General features: G+C 42.2%; 1 protein-coding gene across 1 annotated transcript in view; it reads left to right on the top strand.

The window, feature by feature from the left end:
* The window catches only part of LOC126260012 (carboxypeptidase B-like), an 83,119-nt gene that overhangs the window by 38,628 nt on the left and 22,191 nt on the right, over positions 1-22,300 (top strand). Inside the window, exons 3-4 of the mRNA XM_049957172.1 lie at positions 5,757-5,853; positions 18,959-19,264. Coding sequence (XP_049813129.1) covers positions 5,757-5,853; positions 18,959-19,264 — 403 coding nt within the window. The remainder of the gene's footprint in view (positions 1-5,756; positions 5,854-18,958; positions 19,265-22,300) is intronic.

The raw sequence follows: 22,300 nt of genomic DNA, 5'->3' as shown, positions 1-22,300 counted from the left end.
TATTATTTCGAAAAGCACGGTGAACTTCCTGTTTCCAGTGACTTTACATATGATTCATTGTGTATGTTGGTAACAGTGCAGGTTTCTAGTGTCTGTAAATGATTATCTTTGCTACTAATACTTTTGTTTTGCTGAAGCAGTTTCTTCATGTGTTACTGAATGTTTGTTGCCCAGATGCTACATATATTTGTCGAAGTACATATCTTTTAGTGTGCGATAAATGCGAACTATGCCACGCATCAAGAAATTTAAAAAAAAAGGAAATTCCGTGGTAACCAGTTCACAAACGAAGCAAGCCACACTGTTGAAAGTAACCTATGTATCAGTTCTTCTGGGAAGAAACTCCCACATGACTCCCCTCATAGTGATTCAAATTTTTGTGTTAACAATGACGCTGTTTGTAGTGGATTTGTTGTTGTTGATGTGGGCATCTTATCTTCTTTGATAAAGGAAGTGGCGATATGTAAACAATGTTATGGTGTAGGCTGTCTGGAAGTAACTGAACAAAGTAGCAGGAAGGGTTTAGCGTCAAAATTAGTTGTTCTGTATAGATACTGCAATAAGAAAATGACTTCGAACATTGTGCATAATTCATTTGAAGTTAGTGTATGCAAAGCGTGCAATGGAAAAGGAAAAAAAGGCTGCTCAAACGTTTTGTGGTTTGATGGACCTTCCTCCTCCTCCCAACAGGTTCAGCAAGTAGATAAAAATACTTTTAGGTGCCTTGACGGTTGAGTCTAAAGCATCTATGAAACGTGCAGTAGAATAAACTGTAAATATTAGTGGAACCAGGGACATTCCTGTTGCACTTCATGGGACATTGCCACGTCGAGGAGATCGTCCCTTCAATGGTGTTGCAAGTGCTACTTCTCTGGAGAATGGAAAAGTTGTTGGTGTTGAGTGCTTATCTAAGTACTGCCACACCTGACATGGTAACACTGAAGGACATATTGAACAGCAGTGTTCTAAGAATTATGATGGGTACAGTGGAGTTATGGAGAGTGAGGGACCTCTAAGAAAAATTTAAGAGGTCGTTAGATATACGAAGTACCTAGGCGATGGGGACTCTAAAGCTTTCAATAAAATTAATGAGTTCAATGTTTATGGTGATACCTTGGTAACACAACTGGAGTATTGAGGACATGTGCAAAAGAGGGTGGGTGCTAGATCGAGGAACCTACGAAGAGAAAGGAAAGGTGCTATGTGATGAAAAATTTCTGTCTGGCCGAGGCAGATTGACAGAAACTGAAACAGACCTTCTTCAGAGTTATTATGGACTGGCCATTAGACGTACTGCACCTCTGAATGATGTCACAGCAATGGGAAAAGCTCTGTGGGACACCTACTTTCATAAGTTGTCCACAGATGACCACCCAGTTCACGGTCTTTGCCCTAAAGGAGCAGATTCTTGGTGTGGTTACCAAAAACCAAAGAAAGTAATCAAATACACCATCATAAGAATTCTCTTCCTGAGCCTGTTATGAATGAAATAAAACCAATTCTTAGGCACCTGAGTGACCCTGTTTTGCTTCGTAAATGTCTTCATGAAGGCACTCAGAATACACCTGAAAGTTTCAACCATTGCATATGGAAAAGATTACCCAAGAACGTTTTTGTAGGACTAAATACATTAAAAGATGATGTGATAGATGGAATCATATGTTTCAGTGCTGGTGTGATAGGAAGGTTGGAAGTCCTGAGAAATTTAGGCATAAAATGTGGCTCTAATACAGAAGATCAATTGCTTGCGTGTGACAGACAAAGGGTGGATGAAGCTGAAAGATTCGCTCTTCAGGTTACCATAGAAGCAATTAGTGCCAAAAGAAGTGCCAAGAGGAAGCCTGAAGGTGAAGAAATGCTGCAGTATGAAGACTTGCTTCAGCTGAGGCACAGTTTAATTGGACTCATATCTTCATTTGCAATTTCCCGCAAGTTGTACTTTTCAGAAACGAGGTGCAAATATCTCCTAAAGTTTATAAATCATAGCTGTAATCTTTTTCTGTAACTTGCAATAGTCCATGTATGTATATAGTCCATGTATGTATATGTAGTAGACCTAAGCTTTATTGCAGAATCAACTAAATTATAGAAAAAATAACATTTTTATTAGGAAAAAATTATAAAAATTAAAATGTAAGATGTGATATTTTTATATGCATGATAGGTGGAATTAAATAGGTCTAGTATCTCAGCCATCATGTCATGCATATCTGGTAAATGTTTGGTCTCCTTCAAAAGTACAACATTGGATTAAATGGTACCTCAATTTGAGGAAGCATTTTAAAAAAAATTGCGTAAATTTCTTTGTAATTTTTTAATAACTCTAAGCAGTTTCAAAAATATTCAAAATACTTTTAATTTGTTTAGAAAGTGTGCTGCATTACCTGATATCAACAAAAAATCTGCAAAACCTATACATTATAAACAGTGCCTGAAAGAAATAGGTATTGGTTTTTACATAATATTGAGTAAGAAAAGCACCCTGTATTCTTAAACTAAGGTACTCATGTAAAACAGCCAAAAATTTTGCAGTTACGGTAAAATCAAAATAAAAGAAAATCTCAAATGCAACGAGGTATCTATTAAATATAAGATTAGGGGTTTTAGCAAACTACAATAGATAGGCTACATGGAACAATATGCAAAAGTATTTGTACTAGTATATACGACGGCGTGCTGAAAATTAATGCCCCTTATTTTTTATGTGAGAACTCTTGCAACTTTTTAAATAAAACAAACAACATTAATATTCTACGTCTTTATTCTTCGTGTCTACGTATTTGCAGTTCTTTGTCGCTAGAGGGCTCCCAACTGTTGCGTGTAATACGGCAATGTGCAAAGCAACTATGCCGGTGAGTGAGAGAGAGCGTGCTGTAATCGAGTTTCGGATTCGAAGAGTTCGGCCACACATGGAGCACCCTCTCCTTCAGCGTGACAGTGTCAGGCCACAGACGTGCGTCGCGACATCTGCAACAATACGACGCCTTGGGTCCACTGTCGTCGATCATCCTCCACACAGTCCCGACTTGGCCCCATCCAACGTTCATGTTTTTCAAAACTTAAAGAACGCCTTCGGCCACTTCACTTTGACAGTGATTAAGCGGTGCAAGGAAAGGTGAGGTTGTGGCTCCGGGAACGAAGTCAGACATTCTACAGCAATGGTATCAACAAACTGTTCTCTTATTGGCAGAAATGTGTTCGTTGACAGGGTGACTATGTTGAGGAATAAATATTCAGACGTGAACAAGAAAGATGTAGATTGCTAATAACGTTTGTTATACTTAAAAGGCCATAAGAATTTTCAGCATGCCCTCGTATTTTCGTCTGCAAGTGGGGAAAAACAAAAAAAATTTTAAGAGGCTCACCGGCCACTTGACCATCTTCTTCTTCTGCGCGAATACACAAACAGTGCCCGAACTCTTACGGGAATCGGCAACGCGACGCGAGCAAAGAGTATAAGTGGCGGGGGCACTACGAATGTAGTGCGGGACAATACGTTGAGTATGTGAGTTTCGCGGCAGGCGTGCCAGAGATAAATCCCCGCAGTCGCGCTATCCTCTGTCCTTGGTGGCCTAGATGGATAGAGCGTCCGCCATGTAAGCAGGAGATCCCGGGTTGGAGTCCCGGTCGGGGCACCCATTTTCATTTGTCCCCGTTGTCGTATGTCAACGCCTGTAAGCAGCTAAGGGTGTTCATTTCATTGCAATTTCATTCTAACGAGCTGCATGGTCACCGATGGTATCTGTTCTTTCGGACATGTCCGAAAGAACAGATACCATCTTACAGATATATAAAATTATTAATGGTTTTCCAAACTAAGGTTTCTGTGTGACTGTGAAGGAAAGCATAAAATGGCTTTGGAAGTAAGAAATGGAATCTCAACATAAAAACTATTCATAAACAAAACGTTCCTCAGCGAGTAGTTGAGCGATGTAACGTGGAAATTATTTAAATTCTTAAACAAATGTGTCATGCTAAAAGACTGGATGATTAACTAAAATAAAATGGAAGTGAGCGAATCAAGCGTATGGACGGTAGGTGGACGAAAGATGTACTTTGCTGGAGAGAAGGTCTTAAACGACGGAGATGACGGATGAGTAGTTTACTTCATAAAACATGCACTGAGAACATTGATGCGCGTGTATGTTGTTTTTGTTTTTAGGCCTGTTTTCCTCAGTCGCAGTTATACAAGTAATATACACTAAGAGCCAAAGAAATTGGTACACCTGCCTAATATTGTGTAGGGCCCCTGCGGTCACGCAGAAGTGCCGCAACACAACATGCCGTGGACTCTATTAACGTCTGAAGTAGTGCTGGAGGGAACTGACACCATGAATCCTGCAGGGCTGTCCATAAATTCGCAAGAGTACTAGGGGGAGGATATCTCTTCTGAAGAGCACGTTGCAAGGCATTCCAGATATGCTCAATAATGTTCATGTCTGTGGAGTCTAGTGGCCAGCGGAATTGTTTCAACTCAGAAGAGTGTTCCTGGAGCCACTCTGTAGCAATTATGAACGTGTGAGGTGTCACATTGTCCCGCTGGAATTCACTAAGTCCGTCGGAATGCACAATGGACATGAATGAATGCAGGTGATCAGGCAGGATGCTTACGTACGTGTCACCGGTCAGAGCCGTATGTAGGCATATCAGCGGTCCAATATCACTGCAACTGCACACGTTCCACACCATTACAGAGCCTCCACCATACTGAACAGCCGCCTGCTGACATGCAGGGTCCATGGATTCATGAGGTTGTCTCCACACCCGAACACGTCCATCCACTGGATACAATTTGAAACGAGACTCGTTCGACCGGGCAAAATGTTTCAAGTCATCAACAGTCCAATGTATTTGTTGACGGGCCCACGAGAGGCGTGAAGCTTAGTGTTGTGAAGTCATCAAGGTTACACGGGCGGGCCTTCGGCTCCGAAAGCCCATATCGATTATGTTTCGTTGAATGTTTCGTGCGCTGACACTTGTTGATGGCCCAGCATTGAAATCTGCAGCAATCTGAGTCGGCAGGTTTGTACTTCTGTCACGTTGAACGATTCTCTTTCCGGCCGCAGCGATGTCGGACGTTTGATGTTTTACCGGATTCCTTATATTCACGGTACACTCGTGAAATGGTCGTACGAGAAATCTCTACTTCATCGCTACCTCGGAGATGCTGTGTCGCATAGATCGTGCGCCGACTATAACGCCACCGTGAAACTCACTTAAATCTTGATAACCCGCCACTGTAGTAGCAGTACCTGATGTAACAACTGCGGCAGACACTTGTCGTTTTATACAGGCGTTGCCGACCGCAGGACTGTATTCTGCCTGTTTACGTATCTCTGTATTTGAATACGCATGCCCATACCTGTTTTTTTTTTTTTTTTTTTTGCGCTTCAGTGTAGGTCACAGGCGATCCTTTGCTACTGTATGCATTTCACTTTATTTAAAACGTCTTCAGTGGTTGGATATTTTGTTTCCTGCTTCATTCTAAATGTGCAGAAGGAAACAAACATCCGGCTACTGGAAATTCATCGACATAAAGTGAAACGCACGTGGTTTAAATAAGACATTGCATTAGAGTCGCAAAAGACGGTGTTCAACCTATATTATTTGGATGCCCGTAATGGATGGAAAACTCTTTCCAAAGCCTTTATCCATCAGTGAATGTCAAATGACTGATGATGATAGTGGTGTGAGCAGTGGAAAGTTTCGTCCATGTCAAGTGTGTGTGCTGTAATGATGATGTGGTTGGTTTTCAGGGTGGTCCAGAAGGAGCGGAATTTGACGCAACACAAGGCACTGCCTCGGCGCCCCGAGTCCCGCATATCGTTCACGGAGTACCAAACTTACGACGAGGTGTGTATCTCCCATGATTTAAATAACTACACAAATGCCGTGACCCGAAATTGACAATTGCAATTGATGCGATTCTCAGAGGGTTTAGCGTACACATAGAAAGTTCCAAAAAGTCCACAATATGTTGCTAAGCGATCTGATAGCGCGGATAACGTTACTGACTCTATGGAGAACGAATCATCCATTTAGTTTAAGATACCCCTATCTGAAGGACTTTGGGAGAAAAATGTAAAGCTAAAAACCGAAATAATTTGTTAATGTCCTTTTACAGTGGAATAAGATAAAAAACCTTGTATTTATTAATGAATAAAAAATCTCAATAACATTCAGCTGCGAAATATATGTTTTTAACAGGCGGTGGAAGGGTTCCCATATTTAAAACACATTGGTAATGAAGTGGACTTTGATTACGTCGTTCACATAGGGACGTATCCGACAGCAAAAATTGAGTCTGTTCAAACGCCTCACATATAAAACTCGTGCTGTTATAGACTGCTAAGAGTGTCTTCAACAATTTGCAGATAATGCTATTTAAATAGTGTGGAAGGAAAAACCATATGTGATCAATGACTTAAAGGAAACATACAACTTTCACGAGCATTCTGGATGAAGACTTCTGATATGGATATACCAAGGCGACTCCACCTTCGTTGACCAGAATAGAGCCTAGACGGGAGGGACAGCAGTAAAAGTAATGTAAATCCAAAATTTGCAGTTCAAACCTAGCCCAATTATTAAAAATAGAATGACAGATCAGATTGTTCCGTTTGCACGGGATCACAAAACATCGTTACTTATGGCTTCACGTTTACGATTTCGAAGCCACTTTTTCCGTTGTCTATGAACTATGAATAGGTACAACAAAGATATCCTGAATAAACCTTTAGCTTCTCGGATAAAATTTCGAAATCTCTACGTCACGTTTTGTCAAATTATCTTCTAAATTTCACTATATCTGTGTTGTATAGCCCGTTTTTAATTTCTTTTAAACACTAGACAAGTCACAATTGAGTACAATCAGCCTTAACGGATGATACATACGGTATGTTTTCATATTCCTCGAACTCTACGTGCGTACACCCTCTCTATTAAAAAGTGGTAATTAATCAAGATACTTTATTTTTTGTTTTATTGTATAGGAACAGCGGGAATTGTGTATGCATTGGCTATCTCTGGAACCAAGTTAAGTGTTTTTTGAATGGAATACCATGCAGATATTTCCAACACACTTTCTGATAAGGGCCATGTAAGAATTACTCGGAAGTTGCTACCATTCTCTAATATTTCACTCTAAATAATGAATAATGTGAAGTCATCTACATGAATAACGAAAGGAATCCGCTAAATTTCGGTTACACGATAAATCACACAAACCTAAAGGCTGTAAATTCAACTAAATACTTAGGGATTACTGTTACGAATGACTTAAATTGGAAATATCACATAGATAATGTCGTGGGAAAAGCAAGTCAAAGACTATAATTAACTGGCAGTACACTTAGAAAATGCAACGGATCTACTGAAGAAACTGCTGCCACTATGCTTGTCCTCCCTCTTCTGGAGTATTGCTATGAGATGTGGGATTCGTATCACACAGGATTGACGGAGGACATCGAAAAACTTCAAAGAATGGCAGTTCTAATTGTAATATCGCAAAATAGGGTAGAGAGTGCCACGGATATGATACACGAACTGGGGTGTCAATCGTTAAAACAAAGCCATTTTTCCTTGGAGCAGGATCTTCTCGTAAAATTTCAATCAACAGCTTTCTTCTCAGAGTGTGAAAATACTTTTATGGCGTCCACCTACAAAGGGAGAAACTGTCGTCATCATAAAATAAGAGAAACCAGAGCTCCCACAGAACGATCTAGGTGTTCGCTTTTCCGGCGACCTGTTCGATTGTGGAACGGTAGAGAAATAGCTTGAAGGTGATTTGATGAGCCCTCTGTCAGGTATTTAATTATGATGTGCAGCGAAACCATTCAGATGTAGCTATAGATGTAGAGACGCTGCATATCGGGTGTACAAATTACGAACTACTCCTGAAAATCATACTGCTTACAAGCAGAAGCGAAACAGAATCAGTCAACCTGTGAGAATTGCCATACTCAGGCAGGTCCACACATTAATTGACAACACACACAGACCAGCTGTCCTATGGAAAAGCCTTTGGCATCTTAGTGTAGGCAAAGTAAAAGCTACACCTAATCCCATTGTTCCAGCCGAGGAGCTGAACTGGTACTTCACATTACCTAGAACCACAAATGAATCACAAACGAAGCGGAGGCTCACTGAATATTTCATAGCGATAAATAACAGCAGCTTCAAAATGTTCTGTTTTAAGCATTTTACAGGCAATACCGTCAAAAAACATTATGTTTATCAAAAAATGGTTCAAATGGCTCTGAGCACTATGGGACTTAACATCTATGGTCAACAGTCCCCTGGAACTTAGAACTACTTAAACCTAACTAACCTAAGGACATCACACAACACCCAGTCATCACGAGGCGGAGAAAATCCCTGACCCCGCCGGGAATCGAACCCGGGAACCCGGGCGCGGGAAGCGAGAACGCTACCGCACGACCACGAGCTGCGGACTATGTTTATTAGACCAGCATCTGGACAAGATGGCATCACAGTTCAAATGATGAAGCTTGCTGTTGGCCCAATACTGCCCATTGCAACGCATGTCTTCAACCACCCCTTAACCACAAGTGTCTTCCCTGAGGCACGGAGACAGGGACTTGTCGGGCCACTACCCAAGAATGACATTGCCACAGTACCATTTGATTACCGACCAATTCCCTTTCTTGCAGCTCTCCAAGGCCTTACAATACATAGTCTACGACCAGCTTGCCATTTAACCCTTTGCGTACCGGTGGATTCTGCCTGGAACCACAACTCTATCAAATTTTTTAAAGTACCAGCGTGTTTAGCATGAAACCACCGATGATAGGGACATCTGATGGTACACTGAGGTACGTCTACGAATGTAGTACATTGTAGCAGTCATTTACTGCTTTCAAAGCAACATTCGGCACAAAGATTGCGGTAGATGACTGTAGGAGATTGTGGCATGCGTGTTTTTTCCCAGTGGCCATACTGAGAAGACCATTGGTAGTGGAAGTAAGGATATCGTAAGCTGTTGCAAAGTATAGTTGAGTTTGCACCATTTCTTTTCTCAATAATTTCTAAATGAAACCAGTGGGGGCAGTACATGGTTCAGATAAAAAATGTATTAAATTTTAGGACCAAATTTAGGCATAATGAGTTAATGGGAATTTTAAGATGTAGGACTGCGTCTAGGAAAAATTCGAATTTGCTTGCAAATATATTAAATGAAATAATAGGTGGTTGCAAACTCTATGTCCTAGCGGTTCCAAATTGAAACAACCTCCTTAAAAAAACTTAGTGTTTACGTTTTGCCAGTTCCTTGTTCTGTTTGTTGCTTACTGTGATCATAATGGAAAGGTCTACAGACAACCCACTATACAACTACCAATCAGGCTTTCCTAAACATCGCAGCACGACTTCTGCTTTGATAAAAGTAGCAGACGACCTGAAGTTTGCAGTAAGTAGACAAAATACGACTATTATGTGCTTCTTAGACTCTAACAAAACATTTGAAACTGTCGACTACGAGATTTTACTTGCCAAACTTGGCAGACAAATTTTATCTCCAAGAGCAGTGCATTAGTTTCGCTAGTACCTCACACCTCGCCAACAATGTATCATGTCCGGCACTATAAAGTAGAAATGAAGACAGACAGCACCAGGTATAACCAGGGTTCAGTATTGGCTCCTACATTCTTTCCATTGTATGTCAATGACGTGTCATCAGTTCTGTCTTACTGTATACAGTATGTATCCAAAGTATCCGGACAGCCCCAAAAACATTCGTGTTTCATATTTGGTGCGTTGTGCTGCCACCTACTGCCAGGTACCCTATATCAGCGACCTCAGTAGTCATTAGACATCGTGAGAGGGTGGAATGGGGCGCTCCGCGGAACTCACGGACTTCGAACGATGTCAGGTGATTGGATGTCACTTGTGTCATACGTCTGTACCATAGATTTCTACACTCCTAAACATCCCTAGGTCCACTGTATCCAATGTGATACTGAAGGGGAAACGTGAAGGGACACGTATAGCACAAAAGCGTCTGTTGACTGACAGTGACCGCGAAGAGTTGAAGAGGGTCGTAATGTGTAATAGGCAGACATCTATCCAGACCATCACACAGGAATTCCAAACTGCATCAGGATGCACTGCAAGTACTACGACAGTTAGGCGGGAGGTGAGAGAACTTGGATTTCATGGTCGACGGCTGCTCATAAGCCACACATCACGCCGATAAATGCCAAACTACGTCTCGCTTGGAGTAAGGAGCGTAAACATTGGACGATTAACAGTGAAAAACTTGGTGTGGAGTGACGAATCACGGTACACAATGTGGTGATTCGATGGCAGGGTGTGGGTATGGCAAATGCCCGGTGAACGTCATCTGCCAGCGTGTGTAGTGCCAACAGTAAAATTCGGAACCAGTGGTGTCATGGTATGGTCGTGTTTTTCATGGAGGGGGCTTCCACCTCTTGTTGTTGTGCGTGGCACTATCACAGCACAGGCCCACATTGATGTTTTAAGCACGTTCTTGCTTCCCACTGTTGAAGAGCAATTCGGAGATGGCGATTGCATCTTTCAACACGATCGAGCACCTGTTCATAAAGCGCTGCCTGTGGCGGAGTGGTTACACGACAATAACATCCCTGTAATGGACTGGCCTGCACAGAGTCCTGACCTGAATCCTATAAAACACCTTTGGGATGTTTTGGAACGCCGACTTCTTGCCAGGCCTCACCGATCGACAACGATACTCTCCTCAGTGTAGCACTCCGTGAAGAATGGGCTGTCATTCCCCAAGACATCTTCCAGCACCTGATTGAACGTATGCCTGTGAGAGTGGAAGCTGTCATCAAGGCCAAGGGTGGGCCAACACCATATTGAATTCCAGCATTACCGATGGAGGCCGCCGCGAACTTGTAAGTCATTTCCAGCCAGGTGTCCGGATACTTTTGATCACAAGTGTATATCACATCAATGCTGATGACGTGACCCAAGCGGTTCTGGTTGGTCATTCTAGGCTAATTAACCTAAAAAATCGGGAATCTCGACCATCTTTATTCTCACGTGAAACAAATATCAGTTCTCTCCACCACCTCTAGGAGCAATAATAGATGAAAAGCTAAGCTGTGCAAGAAGATATCAGCCTCTCTCCATGCCGTACAAAAGTACACATAGTTCCTCTCTTTTGGCCTGGAAAAGAAAGTTGTACAAACCTGTATACTTCCAATTGACGGTTATAACTTGTTCAGATTTCAACTCCATCACTCAGCCGCTTTCTCGAAGTCCTTTTCAGTAGCAGGAATTTGAGTCTGGAGTGAGCTCCCTCATTATATTAGAGAACTGAACGACTGCTTTAGCTTCAAAAGACATTTAACAGCGTATGCATTAAAGCAACAATATCGTCTGCTTTTGTTCCTGTACATACTCTTCACTCAATTACAGCTTATTAACTATGTATCCTTCCTTCCAACCAGATATTCATCATTCGAAAAAATGCATTATTAACCATCAGCTGTTTATTATGAAACCTATGTGTCTACAGGTTTCGGTCATAGACTATCGTCACACGACGTAATTTGAAAACAGATCAAGTGACAACATATTCCATGTTCTTTTTACGATCACATAATACCAAAGCTGCCATAGTGTAAGTCCACAGTCATTAGTCAAATGCAGCACTTATAGTAGTAACACAGAGATTAATACTAACGGACCTACTTGATAATGTGTTGCTCCTATAGATGCTGCATTTGACATATGATTGTGGACTTTAACAGTGTCGCCCCTGGTGTTTTAAATGAGCATAAGACGAACATGAAATGTTCTTTCATCTGGTATGTTTTCACCTTACATCATTTGATGATTTAAGGTGAAAACATATCAGATGAAAGCACATTTCATGTTCGTCTTAGGCTCATTTAAAACACCAGGGGCGACACTGTTTCTGTGACAGAAACTCCTAGACATATAGGTTTATAATAAACAGCTGATAGTTAATAACGCATTCTTTCAAGTACTTACGCTGTTGGTTGTCACTTAACCAAAGCTTCGGATAACCGAAACTTCGGATATTCCTTAATTCTCAAAGTTCTTAACTGGTGCTATTCTCCCTAAATTTCTTTCCCTCAGTAGTCGCTGTGTAAGAAAATATCAATTTTGTACTTCTTGGAATACATTTTATATCTGTCACTACTATTGTTGTTATTCTTTTACGTATGAGCTACTGTGGACTACAGTTATTTCAGCTGATTCTATTTTCTTTTTTTCCACGTTTCTCTCATGGCTTTCTGATGTTTCTCTCTTTTTTATTCTGTCAATGTGCCTCCAGTCTTCTTCTTGGGTTTTTCATACCAACTTTAAGAATCTTGTAGTACTTTCTGAGTGACAGTCGCTCCTCAAAATATTATGAAGTACTTTGGAATTCGTCCACGTTCCTTCAAACTTCTTTCCACCATGTGTTATCGATTTTTAACTCAGGGAAATAAGTGAACAGTTTTCCTGATAGTCTGTCGGAATTTTGCATTTTGACGTGGTTATAAGAAGCTATTCTACTTTTCCTACAATGTCTGCAATGTTTTCACTCTCTATAACGTTCGCAATCATAACGTCTTCTGTATTGTGATTGCTCTTTAACTGTTCCCAAAGTTTTCATTTCTGTGATTTCCAGTGCTCTCTTCATCCATTTTGTTTACAGATAAAAACTATGCTTGTGAGCAAATTACTGTAGAGCTGTTTTCAAATTTAGCATTCAAGGGTATTGATTTCTTATTATAAACGTTCTTTGGCATTATGCTGTTCTCATCTCCGTAACTGTTGCTTTAAAGGCTTCTTTCTTCGAAACGTCTTATCAAAATTACATCTCCTAGATACTTGAACTTGTCAGTCCTCTCAAATTTTTCGTATTTAGTTTCATTATCTCGGAGGCTGCCTTAATGTTTGTCATAAATTTGATTTTCTCAAAGGATATTTGTAAGCCAGATTTTTCAGCTTGTTTTTTCGGCAATTCTATTTGTCTAGTGGCTATGTCCTATGAGTCTGAAAAAATAGCTATGTCGTCTGCAAACGCTAAACAATCTATTTGTAGGTTGTGCTTTTTGTAACCTAATCTGACGCCCTCACTGATTAGGCTTTCTCCCATTGGCAGTCTACATTCTCTTATGACTTTTTACAGAACACAAAAAACGGCGGTGAGAGACCATCTTCCTGTATGATAAGTTTTGATCTCAAAACTTCCAGGAATTTCACCTCTAATACTGACTTTAGTAAGGGTGTTTGTTAGTGTTTGCTTAGTTAGAGTTGTGGTTTTACTATAATGGTAGTAGCGTCGCTACATTAACTTTGTTAGTTCATAGACAGCACTGTTATCCATATTGTCTTTACATACATTCAGATCAGTTTTAGTTTTGCTAATACCTTTTAATAACTACTCATCATAATAAAAATTATTGTAATTTCTTAAGTAATTGTGACATAACGAAATACTGTCTGTGTGAAACATTGATGCTACGTGCGAGAGCGTCTGAAAGTAATATAAAAAACGATAAAACATTTCGGCTGGGACATATATTGTGAAGAAACCGCTTGCAATAAAGAGCTGTCAGAAAAAGATAGCACGGAAGAGAGAGAGAGAGAGAGAGAGAAAGAAACAAACTTCGGTAACGTCTTGATAATTTTACCTGTCTTGAATATGGAAATATGTGTTTGTTTTCAAAAGCTTCAATTTGAAACTGTATTTTATTGTAACTGTTTTTTGATAATAATTCCCCTTTATTTTATTTCACTTACTGATTGCCGTGATGAAGTACATGACCATACCGTATCTTGGAGCACGTTTTCACATTTGAAAAAAACCTTAATTTTCCGGAATAACTTTTTTGCAATATTAGGAAAAGGCTGGAGCATATAAAAACTGAATGCCTACATTTAAAAATGGATTAAGAAAATACGGGGTTCCATTCACGGGGACCAAGACAGTTAAGTTTAACGTGGGAACTCGTGGCCAGAAACGTACCGTTTTCCCGTTACGCACAAATTATCACAAACACACGTTGCTCTCGGGCACCTGTTGCTTGTCGCCTCGGTCCACTTACAAGTAGGGCTCGATGCGACGACAACCGTGGTCAACACAGATACGGTAGCCCGTACAGTGTTCCAGTGCACACAGTCACCAATCCTTGGTCCTCCAGCGTCCACCGAAGCCATAGCAGGCGCCGGCAGGTCTTCTGGGGTGCCACAGGGTCCCCGTAAATAACCCCGCAGGTAGTAATCTGTCGGGCTCAAATCGGAAGAACGCCCAGGTCAAACATTCGGACCACAGAGATCTACCCACTGTTGCCCAAATCGTTGGTCCGGATGATATCCTGCTGCACGTGAAAAATGAATGACATGTAAACTAACCTGTAGCGGTCATGGTACATTACGTAATCGGTGAATGACGTACGTAACGCCCCAGTCAGTGGCGCCACAAGTGTCGGAATCTGAACGTGTGTTGTGGTGTTTTCATGTAACGGGTCCCTACTGCGAAATCTTAACGTCTGGAGCGAGGATTTTACTACACATCTTCTTTTATAGGGCTGGCTACGGTGAAAGTCTGAGAAGTGTGTAGTGCCGTGAATTACCATGGTCAGATCAAATTTTGTTGGATTTTATGAAGATTTTAGCCGAGGACCGCTCCCATAACGACAATAAATAAAGATTCCTACAAAATTTTGTCACTGTGAGTGATTTATTTCAGGGTATCGAACCCTTGCTAATTAGTTCAAGACATCTAATTAATTTACTTTTCTGATAACGGACTTACCGACAAAAAGAGGGAGGAGTGTCATCTCTAAAGTGAATCTCTGTGACTTTGACCAATACAAAAACAATTAACTTCTTGCTATATATATATATATATATATATATATATATATATATATATATATATATATATATGCTTGACAAGAAAGAATAAGACAAAGGAAACAAGAACTAGGGTTTATTACGACCATTGTAAAGAGAGTTAATAATAAAGGAAAACTCTTGTCAATAAAAAATAATGTAACTTCTCAGACACTAACAGGCATATGCCTGGAAAACACAGTGAATAAATGTAAGAGGACTTTTCTTAATATACACTTATAAACTTTTCATTCCCGCACCTGAAAGGTGATAGGAGAGGCACTTGGGAGCGTCTACCTCTATTGGGCCTTACATAACACATTTTATTGGTTTTAATTTTCTTTATTGATAATTTCATTACAACTACAACTTACATCTACTTTATATTTTACAATTCTTGATATGCATTTTAGGACATTGTTTTCAGGTTTTAGTGTTTGATATAGTACAATTAAAATATATGTACATAGGTATATATAGTTGTGCAGTGATTATGACTTTTGTGAATGTAAAGGTATATACAGTACAATAAAAATATAAGAACATAGGTCAATCTTGCTTACGAAAGTATTTGGCTTTGTTTACAGAATAAATATATTAATACTTTGCAGAGTGAAAGTAAATGATAAAATTTGTACTGAAAGTACGAGTTGAAATCATATAAAATGTATAAAAAAACTATAAAAAGGTCGATGATATGAATTGTGTTAGTCGTAACCTAAACCTAAATAATTTCTTGGACTTTTGAGACTCTGGCATATAATATCTTGGAGACTGGGAACTGTTTGTTGAATTTAAAATTGTAAAGAATGTAGCAACCAGTCGCGGAAACATAATTTATTTATCTTGTTGCAAATCTATTTCGACTGACATCAGTCATCATCGGTGCATTTTCTAACTGATACATGCCATAAGTAGAAGTATTCTCATTGGCAGATTACTATCATGCAGTGACACATCATAGGTGAACACTACGCACAGAAGGGGAACCTTATGGAGACCAGAATTCAAAATGTTTGTTGGATGTTGTAGGGTTGGTGTATTATACAAGTTAGTGTGGATGAGGATAATTCATTATAGTCAGTGGGGAGCTAATGTTAGATCGGGGTCCGGATCCAGCGCCAGGAGGTGCAGTGGTGTTGGTGTTTCTTGTGCCATGACCATAATCTGTGCTGAAGGTTCATGGTTGTAAGACTATGCCATTGATAATCCCTAACGACAGAGACTGAGCGTTCGGCGTAGTTGGTCGACAGATACATCTCAGGATATCGCTGAAAGATCGTTAAGTCCCACTGAGGTGGCTTCCGACCGCGCTCTGACTAATGGGCTGCCAAGGACGGGCGCATTGATTGGTCCAGGGCTCCGGTGGAGCGAACTGTCGTCAAATTGGCCTGCGCCACCCTACACAGCCGGGGCAAGGAAGAATTCGTGGCGATTCAGCTCCGCACACGTGACACGGCGGAGGAAGTACCGGGTGATCAAAAAGTCAGTATAAATTTGAAAACTTAATAAATCACGGAATAATGTAGATAGAGAGGTACAAATTGACACACATGCTTGGAATGACGAGGGGTTTTATTAGAACCAAAAAAATACAAAAGTTCAAAAAATGTCAGACAGATGGCGCATCATCTGATCAGAATAGCAATAATTAGCATAACAAAGTAAGACAAAGCAAAGATGATGTTCTTTACAGATATGCTCAATATGTCCACCATCATTCCTCAACTATAGCTGTAGTCGGGGAATAATGTTGTGAGCAGCACTGTAAAACATGTCCGGAGTTATGGTGAGGCATTGGCGTCGGATGTTGTCTTTCAGCATCCCTAGAGATGTCGGTCGATCACGATACACTTGCGACTTCAGGTAACCCCAAAGCCAATAATCGCACGGACTGAGGTCTGGGGACCTGGGAGGCCAAGCATGACGAAAGTGGCGGCTGGGCACACGATCGTCACCTAACGACGCGCGCAAGAGATCTTTCACGCGCCTAGCAATATGGTGTGGAGCGCCATCCTGCATAAACATACTACGTTCCAGCAGGTGTTTATCAGCCAGGCTGCGATTCTGTAACATATCGGCGTACCTCTCACCTGTCACGGTAGCAGTTACAAAACCAGAATCACACATTTCCTCCAAGAAAAAAGGCCCGATAGCGGTAGATATGGTAAATCCATCCCATACCGTGACTTTCTCGTCGTGCAATGGAGTTTCCACGACAGTTCTAGGATTTTCGGTAGCCCAAATTCTGCAGTTGTGGGCGTTGGCATACCCTCGGAGCGTGATATGAGCTTCGTCGTTCCACAAAACGTTACTCAACCAATCGTCATCTTCCGCCATCTTTTGAAACGCCCACACCGCAAATGCCCTCCGCTTCACTAAATCGCCAGGTAACAGTTCATGATGCCGATGGATTTTGTACGGATTGCATCGGTAGTGTATGGAATGCCGGTGCGATGTGCAACTGCATGAGCGCTGACTTCCCCGTGCGTAGACGAACCCGCTACATTCTCTATTTCTTCCTGAACTGTCTCAGCAGCATTACGCCTTGTGCTCGGTCCGCCACTACGGGGTCTATTTTCTAAACAAACCGTAGCTTCGAACTAAGAAATCATTCTCGCCACAGCTGCATTTGTCAACGGACCTTTACGCGTTCGAATCCCCTTCTTATGGCGATAGGATCGTAATGCTGAACTAGCACATTCCCCATTCTGATAATACAGCTTCACTAAAAGCGCCTTTTCAGGTCACGTCAACATGCTGTGACTGCTGGCGCATCTGATTCTCTCTCCTTTTTTTTTCTTTATTGTAATTTTAAGCACCTCATACAAGGTGGGCTGGCAGCAGCATAATACGCTGCTCTTCAGCCTTAAGGGGTACAATAATACGATATATAGGTGACACAGACAATACAAAAAATGGCGGGCAAAAAAAGTAGATACAAAAACAATAAACATGAAGCCGTTCACGCTGGACGAAAAAAACACTAACACTTGTTGACACGGTGCACAGAAGACGGACGACGGCGACGGCACACGTGAACAGTGGATGCGTGACGACGAAAGAACACTAAACGCAGACAAAGGCACACACACGAGACACTGATGGCGATGATCTCCGGCGCGCGAATGTTCACTGAGCGTGTGCGAGTCCGGGGACCTGCCAAGAGGGGAGGAGGAGGAAGGGGAGTGGGAGAGGGAGAGGGGAGAGCAGAGATGCCAGGAGCATGGGAGATAGGGGGAAGGGGGAGGGGAAGCCTGGGGGAAGAGGGGTGGAGGGAGGGATGGGGGAAAAGGAAAGAGAAGGGAGGGAGGGTGCCTAAAGGAAAAGTCACCGAAAGTGGGGGGGCAGGGTCAAAGTTGATAGGAGGGGTAGATGGAGGGGAGGAGGACATCATCAGGGAGGGGGAGCTGGTGGAAGCCACCATTCTCTCTCTCATTACAGCTCCTTTTATACACGATTGTATTGCGCAGTCACTCACGTTTTGCTGTCCAACGCCATCTGTCGGACATTTTGTGAACTTTGTTGTTTTTTTTTTCTAATAAAACCCTATGTCATTCGAAGCATGTGTGTCAATTTTTACCTCTCTATCTACATTATTCCGTGGCGTATTAAGTTTTCAAATTTATACTGAGTTTTGATCACCCGGTAGGTCCCTGGCGCGGAAGATCTCTGGTGATGCTTGTGCTGCCGACTGTCGTCCTTGGTGTGATCAACGCATAGGCAACCCTGTGATACTTCAGTGTCTGATTGCCGATCCCTTTAGGTGAACGGCGGGTACACGCCCTTGTATTTTCAAAAGAAGATAAATATTCAAGTTAAGTTTGGAACTGTCCTTATGTCAAATTTTGCTCTTGCTAATATTGTATAATGTTGATTGGAAACCTAAATGTGATTGCATTTGTTGGGCCGTACAGACATTCTTAAGAAGAGATGCAATCTATAGATGTGGGTCATCCTGCTACTCAAACAGTCGTATGTTTAAATTTGGATGAACCTTAGGGGTAGATACTGCTATGGAACTTACAAGGTGTCTTCATTAAATTAATAAATTGCCTACAGCAATGTATTATGTCTACGCTGTACCTCTGGTTTACAGATTCGGCAGTACCTGTCAGACCTGGCTTCAAGCTACCCCAGCCTGGTATCCGTGGAGACCATTGGGCAGAGCTTCGAGGGTCGGCCCATAGACATGATCAAGATTTCATCGGGTGGCGACGGTACCCGTCCAGCAATCGTAATCGACGCAGGCATTCACGCCAGGGAGTGGATCGCTCCAGCTGCCGCCCTCTACGTCATCAACCAGCTGGTTGAGAATGCAGCCGAGAGCGCGCTCACAGCCAGCGTCGACTGGCACATCATCCCCGTGCTCAACCCCGATGGCTACGAGTACACCTTCACATCGGTAATGTTAACACTTGTTACTTTTGACTGTAGCATTTAGTATTAATGTTGCGCAGGGTGTCCAGCGAAGGAGTCCCTGATTTCAAAATGAAATACCTCGAAGACTAAGATCGACATATGAGTGCAACAAACGGTATGTTTATTGTGAAGGCTGTAAAAATGTTGTACATTGCCAACAGATGGCGCTGTACTCACAATACGCAGTGCCTACAAATATCGCCCCGCAGCTCAGAGGGATCAGATCCATCATTGAACTGCGGAAGGAGATTAGCGTACCGAAGGAAGAGATTGAAATTATGTATTCCATCCAACAACGTCTTTTTCTGGTAATGGAATACTACAGGTTGGATCACAGTCCTATGACTACAAGACGCAGTTTTCAAACACGATTTAATGTTCTAAAAGGAAAACATTCGTAGTCTCTTCGCTATATTCCAACGGACACGCAACGTGGCTGATGATCTAGTGGGTAACATTGGCCCCAGACAAACTGCAGTTACTCCCGAAAATGTCGCCGTGGTTTATTGAATTATTCAGCAAAATCCAACAAAATTTCCGCATAGACTGGCATGAAGCATTCCCGCATGGATTATATATTCAGACAGAGCTTACTTATGTTTCCATTCAAAATCCAAAGCCACCAGTCCGTACCCGTACGAGCTATGTGACAGGTGAATGACTTTACGACCACATTCTCACAATGATTTGATAATGAAGGATATGATGTTGGCTGCAACTGGTTCACAGATCAACTGCATTTCCACATCAATGGAGTCGTGAATAAACAAAATTTTGACGGCTTTGGGGTTCCGAAAATTCTCATTTGTGTGTAGCGATACCACTGCATTCTTCCAAAGTTACTGTTTTGGCTGCGGTATGCAGCAGGCATTATTGGCCCTTTTTCAACCGAGAAGCAATCACGAGTGAACGGAACGATAGAATTTTGAATCAGTTCCTCGCCACACGACTATCCTTGGAGGATAGACCAGGCACTTAGTGATATATGCATACCATATCGCACTCAACAGATGTTTCGATTTCTTCATGGGTACTTTGTGAATAGAGTTACAGCGTTGAATTATTGAAAATTTACTGGCGCGAGGGATGATTGAGCTCCATATTCGCCCTATCAGCATTCTTATGACTACCTTTTAAATCATTTTCTTGAAAGAAAAACATGTGAATACACTATATTTTTTCTTTCCCTGAGATCTAGGGGAGAGGTGCCGGCCACCCTTGCCCCCGGGTATAGGTGCCCTTGGTGTCCACCGATGGAGTCCCTGATTTAAACTTAAGCGTCTCGAAAAATAAGATCGATAGACGAGTACAACAAAACATATTTTACAATGAAATGAAAACCCTTAGCTGCTTACAGGCGTTGACATACGTCAACCGGGACAGATGAAAATGTGTGCCCCGACCGAGACTCGAACCTTGGATCTGCTGCTTACATGGCAGACGCTTTATCCATCTGAGCCACCGAGGACACAGAGGATAGCGCGACTGCAGGGATTTATCTCTGGTACACCTCCCGCGAAACCCACATTCTCAACGTATTGTCCCGCACTACATTCGTAGTGCCTCTGCCCATTATACTCATTACTCGCGGCACGTTGCCGATTCCCGTAAGAGTTCGGGCACTGTTTGTGCATTCGTACAGAAGAAGAAGAAGATGGTCAAGTGGCCGGTGATATACTAAGATGGTATCTGTAATGAGTATAATGGGCAGGGGCACTACGAATGTAGTGCGGGACAATACGTTGAGAATGTGGGTTTCGCGGGAGGCGTGCCACAAATAAATCCCTGCAGGCGCGCTGTCTTCTGTGTCCTCGGTGGCTCAGATGGATAGAGCGTCTGCCATGTAAGCAGGAGATCCCAGGTTCGAGTCCCGGTCGTGGCACACATCTTCATCTGTCCCGGTTGACGTATGTCAACGCATGTAAGCAGCTAAGGGTTTTCATTTCATTGTAAAATATGTTTTGTTGCACTCGTCTATCGATCTTATTTTTCGAGACGCTTAAGTTTAAATCAGGGACTCCATCGGTGGACACCAAGGGCACCTATACCCGGGGGCAAGGGTGGCCGGCACCTCTCCCCTAGATCTCAGGGAAAGAAAAAATATAGTGTATTCACATGTTTTTCTTTCAAGAAAATGATTTAAAAGTAGATATATCACGGGTTTTTAACAGCTGCGAAAATGGAGCTTTTCATGGCTACTTGCAAGTCGCCATTCATCTCCCAAAACATTAAAATACTGCATATCCACCCTTCCAAATGTAGAAGTGTAGCTTCTCCCCCCCCCCCCTAGCCGGCCGCGGTGGCCGTGCTGTTCTAGGCACTTCAGTTTGGAACCGCACGACTGCTACGGTCGCAGGTTCGAATCCTGCCTCGGGCATGGATGTGTGTGATGTCCTTAGTTTAGTTAGGTTTAAGTAGTTCTAAGTTCTAGGGGACTGATGACCTCAGATGTTGTCCCATAGTGCTCAGAGCCATTTGAACCATTTTTGATGCCCCCCTCCTCCTAACTAAGGCACAGATGCCATTGCTGCACACCCTGTTTGAGATAGCTGTTGCATAGGACAGAGAGATGTCGCCACAACGAATGGCACTGTTGCCGTGTCACGTGACTGGGATGTCGTTAGGCCTGCTCCGCCTTGAAAGTGAGTGTTGGGTAGGCAAGCTTCTTATTAACAGTAAATTTCGCATCGACCAGATCGTGGATCCGCGATGCAAGGGGCAGCCCCCTCCGTGGTTGTGCAGGCAGTGGACTTTCTACCTGCCAACGTGTATAGGGCGTAAGAAACCCGGCACACCAGTAATCAGAGGCCATATAAATAAACGCTGTTTCAAAAAGATTCATCCGATTTCACAAGACTATGTCTTCAACATGAATAAAAGAAACTTGGAGTAAATTTTAGTGCCGGCCGGTTCTAGGCGCTACAGTCTGGAACCGCGCGACCGCTACGGTCGCAGGTTCGATTCCTGCCTCGGGCTTGGCTGTGTGTCATGTGCTTAGGTTAGTTAGGTTTGAGTAGTT

The sequence above is a fragment of the Schistocerca nitens genome, chromosome 5 (genome assembly GCF_023898315.1).
Source record: "Schistocerca nitens isolate TAMUIC-IGC-003100 chromosome 5, iqSchNite1.1, whole genome shotgun sequence".
Taxonomy (NCBI): domain Eukaryota; kingdom Metazoa; phylum Arthropoda; class Insecta; order Orthoptera; family Acrididae; genus Schistocerca; species Schistocerca nitens.
This window is presented reverse-complemented; position numbering and strand designations above follow the sequence as displayed.